General features: G+C 35.8%; 1 protein-coding gene across 1 annotated transcript in view; it reads left to right on the top strand.

Moving 5' to 3' along the window:
- LOC134855265 (flagellar attachment zone protein 1-like) overlaps positions 1-8,864 on the top strand; it is a 44,305-nt gene extending 35,441 nt beyond the window's left edge. The window contains exons 8-11 of the mRNA XM_063871740.1: positions 1,541-1,708; positions 2,136-2,183; positions 7,338-8,095; positions 8,396-8,864. Coding sequence (XP_063727810.1) covers positions 1,541-1,708; positions 2,136-2,183; positions 7,338-8,095; positions 8,396-8,615 — 1,194 coding nt within the window. The 3' untranslated portion in view covers positions 8,616-8,864. The remainder of the gene's footprint in view (positions 1-1,540; positions 1,709-2,135; positions 2,184-7,337; positions 8,096-8,395) is intronic.
- The last annotated feature ends 8,679 nt before the right edge of the window (positions 8,865-17,543 follow it).

Here is a 17,543-nt window from a genome sequence, read left to right as displayed (position 1 = left end):
AGCATAATCAACATTGATGATAGAAGATCAACCCCTTCCCCTGAGTGAAATACGTAGAAAGCCCTCCCCAAGCATGTATTAATTCTGAAAAGTGATTCTGTTTAAAATATGCATTTCATAAACGCGCAAATAAAATTGTTTTTAAGCGTTTTTATGCGGGATTCCATCTGGATGCTGTTAATTGCACAAATTAATTTTTAATTCAATTTTCTTCAGTAATAGTCGGTTAATTTTGAACGAGGGGATCTACTTAACACCCCCCCCCCCCCCCCATTACAAAAGGGGCGAAATTGTTAAGTAGGTTTAGCTAGCAAATTGCTTGCAAATTAGTCGAATTTTCAGCCAATCAGAATGCAGCAAATTCTGAAACCCAAAAAAAATCTAATTGGCAACAGCTGTTACACTTATCAAATAAGCACGTAAATTATATGTGTCTTATGTAGGTACCATAGGGGGTGGGGGGATTTGTTTAGTAGATCCAATCTAGACTATACTCAAAGTTAGCTGAGCTGATGAAAAATCCATATTTTCTCGCAACTAAATCGTTTTGGATGGGGGGGGGGGGGCTTAATTTGTACGGTTGATCCTAGATGAACAGTTCAATTTAAGCGCGCTATTCTCAGAAATACAATTATAGACTCGTGTGTAGCGACCTCTAAGTCCCATCAACAATAGAAGTAGTCTCAACGCTGTCGGCCTATTTGTTCGGTGCGTATTCATAGGTTCCAAAATGAAAAATCAGTCCCATAGGTTCCAAAATAAAAAAGCAGTCGCATAAGTTCCAAATCTTTCCAATTGGTCAAAAGACTAAATTAGCCGAGTCTCGGTTTAAGGTCGCCGGTGGGCGCGCTACGCGCGCGTCGCCGCTTCGCGGCGATAACCGGCTCTAAATTTCGTATTTCGTAAATTTCTAAACCCTTTGGTGGCAATCTCGCAACACGTTGGCGCGGCTGCGGCGGTCACTATTCTGCAGCTTGAGTTTATGCTGGTTGAACAGTAAACAATCAATCCATAAATTCGTTGGCTCAAATTTCAACCAATCAGAATTCAAGAAGATAAATTTTGGAACTTATGCGACTGATTTTTTATTTTGGAACCTATGAATATTGGAACCTATGGGAATTCACCATTTGTTCAGACTGTATACACCTTACCTAACTTTAAACCCCCATAACCTTACGAATTATGAAAAATGATTACAGGTGTAATTGTCTTGACATTTGAGCTCCAGACAACAATATCATTCAGTTTTTAGATGGTTGGAAATATTATGTCATTAACATTGGCGAATGTTCAACAAACCGCCATGAATATACAAACCGTTATATCTTGAGGCCGAAATTACATCAGAGCCGCCAATCACATCAGAATTACGTAACATTTGCATAACAACCGTATAACAATGTTGTTGCATAAAAACCTTAAATTTCGGTTTGCTGGAATGTTTATGTCCCATTTTCGGTTTTTTGGCCCTTCGGCTTGTTGGCGTGCCACGTTTCACGTCAGTGTTTGAAAACGTTCTCTCTTTTTTGTTGTTCAGGTGTCCAAGATGACAGAGGAGAACAAGAAGTTCGAGGCTAACAATGCGAAACTGGAGCAAAATGTGACCAAATTGAGTGGGGAAGTTGACAAACTGTCCGGGGAGAATGCCAAGTTCGCAGAAAACAACCAGAAGCTGGAACAGAGTGTGAACAAATTGACAGGAGAGGTAATGCTTCATTGTATATATACTTTAAATCTTTTTTTGTCAAGTATTTGAACTTTTGTTATTAGGTTTGAAACTATTTTTATTTGAAAATACGTAATTGTCATCATTATTATTTTTTTACTTTTTAAAACTTCAAGAAGACAAAACTGGATTTGAAAACAAAGCAAGTCTTCTAAAAATATCAATGAAAGTTATAAATTTTTCTATTTCATCACTTGAAAACTGAATTTATAGAAAAATATAATTACACAAAGAAATTCGTGAAAAAATGTAAAATGCCAGAATATAAATAAATAAAAGGAAAAGTGAGCGTGAGAATTTAATCAAATTGCTTTTTAGTATACTACTTTTTTCATTTCATTTCAAATGTTTTTCAAATTTTGAAATAATTAAGATTTTTTAAAGGTTACTTTTTTTGTTTCTCCAGGTCGATAAATTCAGCCAGGAAAACGAGAAGTTGGCTCAGACAAACAAGGTAAACAAGGATTTCAGTTGTGGTCATAATTCATCAACGCCTCCACCCCAAATTAACCCAAAGTTTTCAAGACACTGCGGGTTTTAAGATTGAATGGGTTAAAAAACTTAAATTAGGCTTAACTTAAACTGAACTTTTTAGAATGAGCTCATTTTAAAGCACTAGCTTTTTGAACGCTAAAATAATTTTTCAACAGTAAGTATGTGTTGGTCTGTGACCAGTTAAGCTTCTGAAGCAGACCTGCTGCTCTTCAAGCTGTTAACTTCCGGGTGTTGTTCATCTTGCGGAAAGGTGTTGTTGGAAAATTGCTTGCATTGGTGTGATTCTGTGTGCGTATGTGTCTGTTGATTGTTGTAGAGTGTCTCGGATTAGTTCTTGTATCTTGGGGTTTGTTTGTGCAGCTCTTTTGAGGTAATTTGAGTTTAGTCTTGTTAGTTCTTCTTGAATCGTCTTCATCCTGGTGATTTTATGTACTTCCTCTGTTGGTGTTAGTACTGGTAGATGGTAGGCTATTTTTAGTGCTCTGTTCTGCAATCTTTGTAAGTGACTTGTTGATGCGTTTGCCCACGAAGGTGATGCGTATGTGAGTACTGGTAGAATTGTTGATTGGTACAAAAACTTTAAGACTTTGGATTTGATGCCTTTGGCTCGTAGTACTAGTAGAAAATTGATTTTCCTTGTCGATTTGTCTTCAATTCTTTGTAGATAGTCTTTCCATGTCAGGTTGTTATTTAATGTAATTCCAAGAAATTTAGTGGTTGTTGATGGTTCGATCTCTTCGTTCTGTAGCATTAATTTGCAGTCATTCTTCTTGTGTCTTGTAAAAAGTATAAAGTTTGTCTTCTCCGGGTTCACGTCTATCTTCCATTTCTGGCACCCTGCTTCAAGTTTGTTTAGGCCACCTTGTAGTCTGTGTGTTGCATTCTTGCTTGTGTTTGAACTTGTGTAAATTGCTATGTCGTCGGCATATTGTGATATTGTTGTTAGACCTGCATCTGGTTTGCTTACATAGATGTTGAAAAGAATTGGACTGATTACACTTCCTTGTGGTACTCCTGCACTGGGTGTGAAACTGTCGGCTTTGGCTTGGTGGTATACTACTGTTAACTCTCGGTCTGTCAGAAAACTCTTGGTCCATTTTACAATCCACTTCGGACAGTTGATTTCTAGTAGTCTGTAGTATAGGCCTTCGTGCCAGACAGAGTCAAAAGCTCGTTGCACGTCCAGAAATGCTGCTGCAACGGGTTGCTTCCAGTTATTCTCTTTATAGATTGTCTCTGTTAGACAGAGTAAATTGTCGGTGGTGCATCGTTTGCTTCGGTATGCACTTTGAAAGTGTCCGAAGATGTCGTGATCTTCGCAGTGTACTAGCAGCTGCTCTTTGACAAAACATTCGCAGATCTTCCCGATACAGCTTGTAAGTGAGAGTGGTCTATAGTTCTTGGGATCTTTGTGGTCTTTCTCGGGTTTTGGTAACATTGATACTGTCGCTTGTTTCCAGCCTAAAGGAACGTAGCCACTTCTCAGCGATTGTACTATGATTTGTCTTAGTAATTCTAGTACGTTGATGGGCAGGTTTTTCATCGCTTTGTAGCTAACTTTGTCTTGTCCTGGGGCAGTGTTTTTTCTGTGATTGATCACGTCTTTGAGTTGCTTTAAGCTAATTTCTGTTTGTGCAAAACCTGTCTGTTCTAGTTGAAAGTCTTGGATTTTCGCCTGGGACACCTTGTCATGTACTTCCTGTTCATGCGTTAGAGCTGCCTGAGAGTTTGTTATATTTGTCGTCATGTTTGCTTTGAGCATCTTAGCGAAGTGGTTCGCAGCGTCTTGATTTGTCATTTTCAGTTTACTCGTTCGTTTAGGTCTTGTGCCTGTGAGCTTTTTTACTGCTTTCCAGAAATTCTGTTGTGTTGGTCCTTTGTTCATTTCACTGAGTAGTTTGAGTTGGTTTTCTTCTTCTACTGTCTGTTTTAGCTGTCTGATGTCTTTCTTTGTTTTGTTTAGCTTTGTACACAGGTCTTTGTAGTCACTGGTGTCTTGTTGGTCATATCGTCTCATCTTTTGTTTTTGTCGTTCAAGTTTGTGTTTGTTTCTGACTAGTTCGACTAGTTGTGGGTTCGTGAATTGGGGCTTGTGTTCTTTTAGGCTGCCTTGGTAGCACTTGTCAATGTGTTTGGCTATCTGGTCAGCTTCTCGAGCTAGACCTTCGTCAGTTTTGATTGAGTCAGGGTTGAACTTGTAGTTCGTTACTGTACCTCTGAATTTTCGCCAGTTTGGTTTTGTGCATGTTCTCTTTGGAACAGTTAGTTCGTACTCTGCAATTGTCATGTAGTGATCGCTTGGTGTTGTGTCTGACACTTCAAAGTTCGTGCATAAGCAAGCCATTTTTGGTGATGCAAAGTGTAAGTCTAGGACTGAGTCACTTTGGTGTGTTGGTTCGGAACCGTTCAAGATGAAGTAGTTGTGCATGAGAGCGTCTACAACTCTTCCGTTGCTGTTGGTTGCTCTTGCTTTTGGGTTGACAGATTTGATCTGTGCGTTGAAGTCTCCAACGATGATGTGCTTTGGATCTTTTCCATTGAAAGTCACGTTCTCTATCTCTGCGTTTGGGCTAAGGTAAACACTTGTTACAATGATACCCATTGTGTTGATCTTGATCGTCTCGCATACTTTTCTGCATTCTCTGTGGTTTATGTGTTGTGCTTGTTCCAGTACTTGGTACTGTATGTTGTCTCTGATGTAAATTGCCGAGCCTGTGACACTGTCACAGATTGCCGCTGCAAGGTTAAAGTTTTGTAGTTTTGGTGGATGTTTGGTTTTTGTTTCGTTGAAGCAGACTATAGTGATGTTGTGTTTCGCTAGAAGATCTTGGATCTCCAGTTTGTGCTTGTTTATACTTCTGCAGTTGAGTTGCGCTATCTTGAGTCTATTCATTTTGGTTTATTGTTGTTGTTATGATTTCGGGAGTTACTATGTCTGCTGCTGCTTGCTTCTCTGTGTGTTTTTGCTTTTATATTTGATGTTAAAAGTTCTGTGAAATCTATTTTCTCGAATTGAGTTTTGACTGCATTGCTGACTGTTTCGTTAATTTTCTCACATGATTTAGCGACAGCTTTGGTGATTGCATCGGTTATCTTTTCGTCCATTGTTTTCTGCACTGCTTTTTCGACTTGATCGGCTATTGTAGTTTCAACAGTTTCTTTAATGAACTGCTGTATGTCCTCTTTGCTCATGGTTGGTTGTGTTTCGGTTGTGGTTGGTAGTGGTTTGACTACTTGAGCGTAGTTTTGCACTTTTGGTTGTGCTTTTTGGGCTTCGACTTGAGCTGACTTGTAAACCGGGCAGCCTTTGTACTGCGCCGGGTGTTCGCCTCTGCAGTTGATGCAATTAGCTTGCTGCTTTGGAATTTTGCAGTCTCTGACTGCATGGTTTTCGCCACATCTGAGGCATCGTTGTTGGTTCGGACAGTTAATGGCCATGTGGCCGAAATTTTGGCATTTGTAACACTGTGTTACTCGTGGTTCTGTTTTGGATGCTTCGCATCGTTTCAGTTCGTTGCAGATGTAGACCCCATTGTCGATTGCCTTTCTACCGGCGAGGTCATCATCTGTGAAAACTCTGATGAGTTGTGTTGGCTTGTCTAGGCTTCTGCTTTGGATTCGGAAGAGCTTTGCTACCTTGATGTTGTTGATCTCCTCAAGTTCAGATTTGATGTCAGCTTCGCTGAGTTGTTCACTGACTCTTGAGATAACAAAGCTGGAAGTTTGTTTCTTCTTGGGTTGGTTTGTCTTGTGTTGTCTGCCTCCGATTTTTACTTCTGTGTCGGGAAACAGGTCATCGAGGTTGGCTTGGGTGATAACTTGGGCAATTTGAGGCGATTCAGGCTTGATTGAATAGCCTAGGCCAGTCTTGAGGTCCCTGGTTTGACCAGGATATTGTACTTTAGTCAGGTTACGTATTGATTTGGTGAAAGTCATTCTGCTTGGAATTTTGTCTTTTGCAAAGCTTATGTAGATAATGTTCGTGATGTTTAGTCTTTTGTTGCTTTGAGCTTGTGATTCTTCGGCTTTGCGCTTTCGATTAGTTGCTTGACTTTGCTCCATTGTCGGTTGCCTTTTAGGCGAAGCGTCATCAAGATTGTCTTGCCAGTTTTCTGAATGCATTGTCGGTTGCCCTTTGGGCACATTCTTGAACTGCTTTCGTTTTACTGTGTTGTAATCAGCATGTCGATCTTGGTTTGGTCCCATTGTCAGTTGCCTTTGAGGCGAGGCCTTTCCTCGATCATTGCTTGTTGGTGTCAGGCTTCCTTCGATTATTAACTCGGAATTAGATTCGTCGTCGCTTTGGTCGTAGTTTGCGATTGCTGATGCCATTTGGGAGTTAAGGGATGATGGCATTGTGGGGGGGGGGCGGGGAGTTTCTTCACTCACTATGTGAGCAGGACTGCTCCTTCTTCGTCTTTGTCCTTCCTTTCTTCCTCTTTGTCCTTCCTCTTCCCTCTTGTCTCTTTTTCGTCGGGTTACTCTTGGTAGCCCTCCTTCTTGCACCCTCTTCGTCCTTCTGGGCACTTTCTCCTTCCCTCTAGACCCTCTTCCGTCGGGTTACTCTTGGTAGGTCCAACAATAACGACAGAGTAGAGGTTGTCCAAGTAAGCAATTGCAGACCCGGTCGCAACGTATCTCTGTCTCCTAGAATGCTAGCACCGCTTTCGCAATGTGTTGCTTAGACTAGGGTGTTATAGGGACCAACCAACTTCTAGATCTGCGGCAGTGACACTCTCTCGGAGGGACAAAAAGCCAATCAGGACTGCGACCGATCCAAGTCAGAACCCAGGTTGGCTGCGCACCGTTGGGTTTGCAAGTGCCGGTTTGGGACTTGGTTCCAATAGCACCTTTATACAGGCTTTATCGGCCGACTTATGACTCTTGAAAAAGAGTGCTTTCCTGGGGCAGTTGTTTCCTTGGGTGTAGTGAAGGCAGTGTAGAGAAGCTCTTGTACATCGGATTGTTGGGTTGTAGATTGTAGGTGTTGTCGCTAAAATAATTTTTCAACGCTATTGAATCGCTAAAAGTGTGTCTATAATTTCAAATCAATCGCAACGGGTAAATTAAAAAAATTTTCTGTCCGATCAAAACTTTTTGCGAAAATTTTCAGGCTCTGGAAGACAACGTGAACAAACTTGAAGGTCAAGTGAACAAAATGACAGAAGAAAACAACAAATTTGCAGCAAACAACGCCAAACTTACAGCTGAAGTCGGAAAAATGTCAGCTGAAAATGCGAAACTGGAACAAAACAACAAAAAACTGGAAGAGCAAGTCGGAAAATTAGAAGGCGAAGTTAACAAAATGGGTGCAGAAAACAAAAAATTCGAAGAAAACAACAACAAATTGGGCGCGCAAGTTGAAACAATGACTGCAGAAAACGAAAAAATGGCTGCGAACAACAAAGAACTAGAAGCTAAAATCGCGAAATTTTCATCCGAAGTAGATCGATTGGCTGGCGAAAATGACAAAATGGCAGAAAACAACAAACAACTAACTGCCCAAATCGGGCAACTGAAAGAAGAAACGGAAAAACTTTCTCAAGAAAATGGAAAATTTGCCCAAAATAACGCAGATTTGGAGGCGAAAATCAAGCAACTCCAAGCGGAAGTTGAAAAGTTCGCAAAAGAAAATGCGAAATTCGCCGAGCAAAATAAGGTTTTGGGCGAAACTTCTGCTAAACTGCAGGCTAATAATGATGCTCTCGAATCTAAAATAGCAGAGTTGAACCAACAGTTGGAAAAATTCAAGGAAATTTACCAGAAATTATCTGGGGAGAATGAAAAATTGGCGAAAATCAGAGACGATTTCGAGAAATTAAAAGATATGTTTTTCGACCAGCTGGACGAAAAAATGCAGGCTATGGATAGGTAATATAATTTCAAATAATTTCAAAATATTCAAATTAACTTTGTTGGTGTGCCGTTTTTTCTATCTTTTTATCATGAAATAAACCATATCTTTAAACACATCATGAACCAACTTTTAATCAAGGCGAAATAAATCTTATTTTACAAAAATAAGTGCTATTAGAAAATTCAAATAACTAATAGTTTCCTATTTTGATTTCCATCGCACCGAATTATACGATACAGCAATTCAATATTACATGAAAAAAGTCTCTTTTTTTAAAAAAATTTTGTTTAGTATTTATTAATAATGAATTTTAGATCCCTGCTGGAAAAACTGGCAGCCGACATTGAAATGATGGACAAGGAGGAAGGGCTGAGCCCAGAAGAGTTCGACCGGTTCTTGGCCAGGGTCCCCAAACACTTGAAGGCCAAGTTCAACGCCATTGCTGTAGACTTCAAGAAGTTCGACACCAATAATGACAACTTGATCGACTACAACGAGCTGTCTAAAATGCTTGACATGGTCATGGAGAGTTGACCATTACAGAAAAGCAAAAACAGCGAAAATGGAGAAAAATAGCGTAAAAAATCCAAAAAGAATGGACAAAAAATATCAAAAACGGAACGAAAACCAAAGTTTGATACATAAAAAGTGTAGAAAAAAGATAAAATTATTTCAAATTTTGTTGTACCGTACTTATTGTTAAGTTTTAAAAATGTTGCTCATATTGCAGAGATTTACTTTATAGTTAGAAATAATATATTTCGATATTCATATTTTCTATGATTTTGTTTTCAAAGGACCGAATGGTTCCCATTTTTGACATAAACTTAATTTTTTTTATTTTACCCGTGTTTAAATGTATATGGACACTTGAAGAAACCAAAAAAAAACGGCTGCGTTTTTTAGCAAGTAACAAGTAAGCAAACTATATTCATGAAAAACTGAAAAGTTATGAGAACATAGTAAACGCTGACCGGTAAATGAGCAGATTGGACTGAATTCGATATGATGAGTTGTACAATCCTTTGTTGGTCCTTTCATTCGTGGAACATTTTTTGTTTTTCTGCTCTTAGACAAGTCTGTTAATTGTTCTGCCTCCATTTAAACGGCCACAAAAGAAACACCAAGCAGATATTAACACGAGACAAGGTGTTCGATATGTTTTTCGTTTTTTTTTGGACTAAATATTGATTTGTTTCTATTTTCGCAACAAAATTTGGTATGTTTCGACTTTCTCGACCCAACAAAAAAAGTTTTCGATCTTGTTCGAACCAGTTCAAATTTGTTTCAATTTTCTTGACCGAAATTTCTTATGTTTGGACTTTCTAGAAAGTCGACCAGCGTTTTTATAAATTGTTTATTCGACCCAGCATAGATATGTTTAGACTTTCTCGACCAAAAATAAGTACGTTTTGATTGAGCTCAACCTAAGTTTCGACTTTCTCGACTATCAAATAACATGATTAAATTGCACTTGCTCGCGATAAAGTGAACTTGCTCAACTTCCAAAGTCGAAAATAAGTCGAGCAACTCGACCCTGATTAATTTAGGTCACACAAACATGGATATCAATAATGAAATTGCGAAAAATACTACAAGAAGTCCTCTGAACATCTGTCCACTTTAGTTGATTAATGTAAAGGTCGAAACTTTAAATCTGCCCAAAATTTCTTCTATATTTCGAATATTAAAATAAGTAGTAAGACGGAAAAATTGAAAAATTTCACAAATCGCCATATTTGAATTAGTTAATTTTTGAGCATAAAATTGCGTTAACAGCAAACGACAAATTCCTCTAATAAAAAATTGCTACATGATCCTCAGGTCAAAAACTGTTTTGATTTTTCAAATTTTTTGAGTCCAATAAGTCTACAGGATGTTTTTGTCATAAAATCAGCAAAAATTCATGAATAAACCCCCTGTACGAAGCAAATCGTGGTTATCAAGTACCACATCAAAATTACTAAGAAAAAACAGATTTTTTCTGATTAGACCAGAATGTTTTTTTTACTAATAAGGTCCTAGAATACAGCACACTGAATCAAGTGGATGATGTTGTAGCATCGTTGACAAACTTTTAGATTTATCCTGATAAGAGCAACTTGAAGTTGTCTTATGGAAAAGTCAGTGGTTTTTAAAACGTTACCATCATCGTGAACAAAAAAAATTCACACTTTTGACAAATTTTTAATGCATATATTTACGAGAATGATACAATTTCAATTAACCTAACTTCCCAAATTTGCTTATTTTTTAATAAGCTTCAACTTTATAAAAAAATGACAGAGAAAATCAATCAAAAATTTTTTTGATGTTTTTTCTTCTCTCCTTTTTATTTTCAAAACTCTTTCACATCAATTTTTTCGGAAAACTTCTCAGCATCTCAATACTATATTACAATTTCTCATCTGTTTTGCTGGAAAAAAAGATTCAAAAACCACACAATCATGAACACAATCAGGCACCCCACTTAATTTGTGTTGACTGCCACGAGTAGAGCCAGCTCCAATTTTCTCAGTATGGCAAGTTCTCTGCCTTATAAGCCAAACCACCACTTTCAACCTTTTCCATTCTTTTTAAACCTTGTATTATTTTTGTCATGAGCCAGCAAAGAACAAAGGAATTACTCCATTCAAGGAAAAAAGACTACTAATTTGACTCACTTTATCGATTTTCACCCAACCCTTACCCTCTGTAATTGATGTGTTCTACCAGCCACCAAAAATTGACCCATATGCCATATGTCCCACGCTTTCTCAGGCTTTTTCCATTAGTCAGTTAGTACCGCAAAAGTTTTTTATTGTCATAAAAAATGTCCAATATGTCTTGTGGACACACAAAGTAAAAGAACTACCTCAATGCACGAGGGTGAACAATTTTAACATGGTGTCTTTAGTTCTTGTCATGAGAGGATAACAAATAAACAACGCAGACCAAAATGCCCAAACTGCAGACAACCAGTGCAAAATCTTTAGTTTTTTTCAAAGTTATTCAAAATGAGACCGACAGTGATTCAAGTGAAAAAGATTAAAGTAATCATGATTAATCAAACTTTTGAGCATCATCTTTCTAGATGAACCCAACTACACATTTTCTCATATTTTCACCGTGCTGGGATTGTGCAAAAGAAAAGAAAAAATTCATTTAGATTGATGCTAAATACATAAGAATTACCCCCACTGTTTATTCCTAGACCTTTCTACCTACAAAGGGAATCGCAGAAAAACGTTTCTGAAATATGGTTTAAAAAATGCCTAACTTTAAATTTTTTTAAACTTAAATTCGCTTGAAAAAACTTCTTTTAAACTTCTTATCCGTTTTTTTTACTAAATTCCGATATGTTTCTAATTTTGCGACAAAATTGGGTATGTTTTGACTTCCTCAATCTAACAAAAAAAAATTTCAACTTAATTCGATCCAGTTTAGATGTGTTTCGAATTTCTTAACCGAAAGTGTTATTTTTGGACTTTCTAGAAAGTTGCGTCCAACATTTTCATAAACTTTGTTTGTTCGATCCGGCATAGATTTGTTTCGACATTCTCGACAAAAGGGAGTATGATTCGATCAAGGTCGACATACATTTCGGTTTCCTCGACTATCAAATAACATGATTAAATTGAACTTGCTCCAAATGAAGTGCACTTGCTCGACATTCAAAAAAAGTCGAGCAACTCGACCCTGATCATTTTACGTCACAAAAACATGGATATCAATAGTGTAATTTGGAAAGATATTACTAGAAATTATCTGAACATCTGCCACTTTAGCTAATCCTTGTAAAGGTAATTCTGTTGTTGCAGGTAATTCGTGGTTGATGGTTCAGTAAAACGGATTCGATGTTTTGTTTACATGGTAACATCAATAATAACGACAAATGAAAAAATTAGAAATTGAAATGGATTCTTCGAACAAAAAATATAACTGTGTTTGTTCTTTGCTTAATCGGAAGTAATGAGTACAGATTTCGAGGTAATTCACTTGCGTGTATAATTTTTTGAGAGAAAAGAAAATACAATCGAATCGATACATTCAAAAAGAAACAATATTTCTGGAAAATAAATATTCTTTGATCATTAAACCAACTTCTTATTTTTCTCTTTCTCTCATTTACAATTTCTCTCATATAAAATCTTTTTCTCTCATTTACAATAAAGTTTTTTTTTACCGGGTAGCGTCAGCGAGTTCATCATCTTGGGAAGGAGACAACAATTTACACCTTTATATTAACAATTACCATCATAATCAAATTCACAAATTTATCTCAAAATTATCAAACTCTAGGTACGAAGATTTTTTTTACACCATGAAGCATAAACAGTCAGCAGTAACCGAAATTGATTGCGACGGAGTTCTTTTCTGTGCGTGAAATTTAAACGGGAAACTCAAATTTTTTAAGCTTAAAAATCTTCACATAGATATTTGCAAAATAGAAAAATTATTCGACGTTTTGTAGCAGGTCATTCTGACTAAAACTTTTTCTATATTTCGAATCTTCTAATAAATGGGAAGACGGAACAATTGAAATATTCCACAACTCGTCATATCCGAAATTTTATCGAATACTTGTTTAACCCATTTGCAAAAAGACATAGACAGTTTCAACTCTCTTGATCTGGCTATCCTACCGTAACCTGTTTTTTTTCGGCTACGAAATTTACAATACTTTCTCTTTGGAAAGGAAAAAATTAAAGTTAATTCTATTGAATTGGCTATAATCACTGTTCCAGGAAATAAAATAATTTCTTTGAATTAAGGCCGTTTCTCGCTTTTTCTCTTTCCAAGAAAAAAGGAATGTTCATTTACACTAAACCAATGCACGAGGATGAATTTTTTAAACATAGTGTCTTCAGTTCTTGTCATGAGAGCATAACAAGTCAACAATGCGAACCAAGTTGTCCAAATTGCAGACAACCCTGCAAAAACTTGTTTTTTTCAAATTTGTTCAATTTGAGACATACAGTGGTTCAAGTGACATAGATTAAAGTAATCATGAGAAATCGAATTTTTAAGCGTCATCTTGCTATATGAAACCAAGTAGAATTTTTTTCTCATATTTTCACCGTGGTGTTAATGTGCAAAAAAAGTCAGTTAGATTGATGCTAGCTATATACTTTTTACCCCCACCATTTTTTCCCAGACCTTTTTACCTATAAAAGGGATCCCAGAAGAAAATTTTTTGAACTAGAAGTCAATAAATGCCCAATTTTACGTTTTTTGTAGTTCTTCACAAACTTAATTCCTTTCAAAAAATTTTTTTTTTTAAGTGACATAGATTAAAGTAATCATGAGAAATCGAATTTTTAAGCGTCATCTTTCTATATGAAACCAAGTAGAATTTTTTTCTCATATTTTCACCGTGGTGTTAATGTGCAAAAAAAAGTCATTTAGATTGATGCTAGCTATATACTTTTTACCCCCACCATTTTTTCCCTGACCTTTTTACCTATAAAAGGGATCCCAGAAGAAAATTTTTTGAACTAGAAGTCAATAAATGCCCAATTTTACGTTTTTTGTAGTTCTTCACAAACTTAATTCCTTTCAAAAAAATTTTTTTTTTAAGTGACATAGATTAAAGTAATCATGAGAAATCGAATTTTTAAGCGTCATCTTTCTATATGAAACCAAGTAGAATTTTTTTCTCATATTTTCACCGTGGTGTTAATGTGCAAAAAAAAGTCATTTAGATTGATGCTAGCTATATACTTTTTACCCCCACCATTTTTTCCCAGACCTTTTTACCTATAAAAGGGATCCCAGAAGAAAATTTTTTGAACTAGAAGTCAATAAATGCCCAATTTTACGTTTTTTGTAGTTCTTCACAAACTTAATTCCTTTCAAAAAAATTTTTTTTAAACTTCTTATCCGGATATGATGTGGGATTTCAAATAAAGTACTCGTTTTATTTTGATGTTTAGCACAATGGAGAATGACCCAGTAATGAACTGGATTTCAGGAAACCCTGATCCTGCCCCAAACAATAAAAAAAAACAAAATGCCTCTTCAAAAGAGGAGACAACTTAAATCAAAAATCACTGCGTCAAGCCACTCTCAACCGGCGATAAGCTCAACAAAGATCCCAGACATTTCTCGCTCTTGAAGCAGCGGCGATAAACTCAACAAAGATCCCAGACATTTCTCGCTCTTGAAGCAGCGGCTGGAACAGAGAAAGAGATGGCGATACAGGCAAAAAACATTTTGTGGAAAATCAAAGGAAGGTCAGAAAAATTTATGTTGTGAAAGCAGGAGAGGCTCAATTACGGATCCCGTTTGACGGGATAACCGCGTTTTCAAACCAAACCCAGGAGACTGTAAATCCAGATCAGCTCACAAGGCAGTTCCTAAAACAAATAACATGAAGTTGGAAAAGGAAAGCGAAGTAAGATGACCTTAAAACAAACGGTTTTGTAACTTATTTTTCAGAAAGTTTATCTTCTTGTTTCTCATACTTGATGACTTTTTTATATGTTTTCATCTAGAGCCTAATATTATCTTATCTGCACCATTGAAAATGTAAGAATCGAACATCTTATTTTCTACAAAAAGGGAATCAATAGGACTCGATTCAATAGGACTCGAAGTCTCAATTACCAAGTATGTCACCTAAATTAAAACCTCTGTTCAATAAATCAGAAATTGACTGATTTTCTTTTTTACTTGAAACTATAAGTTCTTTTTTAAAAAAAAACTAATTTTTAATTACTGATCCTACTTTTCTGATTTTTTATACTCTATATTTTGAAGGAGTGGTGACTATTAAAATGCCCCTTTCAAATAAAACATTTTAAAAAAATAACTAAAATTATAAGTTTTGCCAGCTGCCCGAGATTTCTCTTTTGCTTTGATTAAGCAGAGATACAGCAGGAACTGCACCTGTAATATTATGCACCAAAAAATTAATAAGGAATAACTGAAGGTTGCTGTTTCATTCAAAAGAGCATAATGAATATACGGTAATTGATATTTAAAAATAAAATAAAATCTTGTTAAAAAATTCCCTACTGATGAAGTGAGAATAAAGGAGCAAGTGAAGCTTGAGTTCTTTGATAGGAAGAACAGACGCCGGGTTGTGCTTATGAGCAGAAAGACTGGCCTGAAATCTTCAAGATATCTTTTTGCTCTCTCAACAGCAACTAACTTGAGAAACGCAAAATTTTTAACTTTTGATTTTCTCATAAAAATTACAATTTTTCTTTCTTTTATTCTCTGAAAACAAAAAAAGTTCTTTTTTCTTAATTTTGTTTAAGTCTGAAATCGAGATAAAACAAACGAGCACAAATACTGACGATCGTCTCAGCAACCCGGGAAAGAGAATGGTCTTCACCAGAGCCAAGGAAACTCAGAAACCCTCCAGTAGACGGGTAATCAAGCTCAACCTTAATAAGATGATAAAATATAAAAGTAAAAAAGGATTGTAAGCACCTTCCACAAAAGGAATTTTTTTAAAGTTAATTGATTCATTAAGTAAACTTGGAAGCAATTCAAATTTAACGATTAGGCTTTTTTACTTTCTTCAATTTACGTCGATCATGGTTTGTGTTGTTCCATGAATGTTCAGCAAAAACTAGCAATTTTGATGTTCAAGGTTCAGAGCTGAGGTGATTTGTTTTTTCAGCGATGATTTGGCGATAAAACCATGAGATTTAATCGATGTTTTAGTTTACAAAAAACAAAAAATTTTTTAGAAATCAAACTTTAGACTACTTAATTACCATTGAAACTATCCTTAGAAATCTTTTGGCTTCTTTAATTACCAGCTTTTATACTTGTTTTAAAACAAGGTCAGTTTCTCTTTACCAAGTAATTTTATTATGAACAGACCGATAGAAAGAGATACTAGATCAGGGCTGGGTACTCAGATTGTCTGAACACAAAGAAATGTGAAGTTGAAATTAGCGAAAGCGGCGTTTTCCTTTAAAAGTGATCATGATTGATTACAATTTGCAGTCCGCAGTTTGACGTTGAACCAAATAAATGAGACCAGTTTCCTGAGCATTGGTTCGGAAGTTGGGATTCAATATCATTATCGCGATAGCTGGACGTTCAACGGCACTAACCTTGGGCTGAGTAATCATTCAAAGAAAAATTAATTTTACCAGTCCGGAAAAATAAACGCGTTTTTTGGAATATAAAGGGCAAACTGTTGATGGCTTAAGAAAAAAACGGCTAAATATGAAGACAAAAAACTCCATTGTTTTGGTAAAATTTCATGCTCAATTTTGGAGAAGATTGGCAAACATCACTGATATAATGCTGGAAGGTTTATGTGAGTTTTTGCGCAGCTTAAAAGGTCAAGTAAAATACAGGGCTGATTTAAAGTAACGGACAAAATAAACAAAATTCGAATTTTCGAAGGCGTTTTTCTCAATTTGGGTTAAGATTAGACAAAAAACGAATTGAAAAAAAAATGCTTAGATTTTTATCAGAATTATTATGGTGCAATTTTTTCTCCAAAATTCTCAACCAAATATTTACCCAAAAATAGGTCATTTTGGCTTTTTTCAATTAATCAAATATTACGCTGAAACTGCTTTGTTAATTTATGAGAAATATATATCACAAGGAGCCTCTTCCACAAAGTTCCAGAAATGTTAAATCTCGAAAAATTTTGAGGAAATTGTTCAGTTTTATTTTTAAGCTAAGATTTTGGGCTTTATATAGTAAAAATCACGTTATTTCACAATCACGCAAAAATATTTTCTCTTATACAGGTTTTTGGAGATTTAAACCTTCTAGAATTTTGTTGGGCTGTGTATGAGGCTTCTTGTGATATATATTTCTCATCAATTAACAAAGTAGTTCCAGCGTATTTTTTGATTAACTGAAAAAAGCCGAAATGACCTATTTTTGGGGTAAAATTTTAGCTGTGAATTTTGAAGAAAAATTGCACCATTTTAATTCTGGTGAAATTCTGAGCAACTTTTATTGTTCACTATCTGTTTAATTTTAACCCAATTCTAGAAAAACGTGTTTGAGTTTCCAAAATTTATTAGTTTTGTCCGGTTATTTAAATCAGCACTATACAAGGTGTATCAAAAAATGATGCAATTTCTCAGACAAGATTTTAATTAAAGTCGATTCCAAAATACTAGAATACAAAGTACAAATTTTTAAATGCTCGTAGTACTTGATTAAAATACTCATCATTGGTTTTTGGACTAAATCAAGGATTGTTAGAAATGAAATATTAGTTGAGTTTCAATAATAATTATAGAGGGAAAACGGAAAAAAAATGAAGAAACAATCGTTCATTTCTTTTTTTGATAATCAAAGGTTGCTACTTTCATGTCACCTAACTGTATAATAATAATTTTTGACCGTGAGATTAATCTTTCAAAAAAATTGCAAACCAATCGGGGTAATAAAAAATGATGCTTAATTAAATGCTTATTGGACTAAGCGATACTTCGATAGCAAATGGAGAAAAAAAATTAAATTCTGGCCCTCTCTGGTGTTATTCTGGGA

Source organism: Symsagittifera roscoffensis, chromosome 10 (assembly GCF_963678635.1).
Source record: "Symsagittifera roscoffensis chromosome 10, txSymRosc1.1, whole genome shotgun sequence".
Classification (NCBI taxonomy): Eukaryota; Metazoa; Xenacoelomorpha; order Acoela; family Convolutidae; genus Symsagittifera; species Symsagittifera roscoffensis.
Note: the sequence above shows the minus strand (reverse complement) of the source record. Positions and strands in the feature narration are given on the sequence as shown.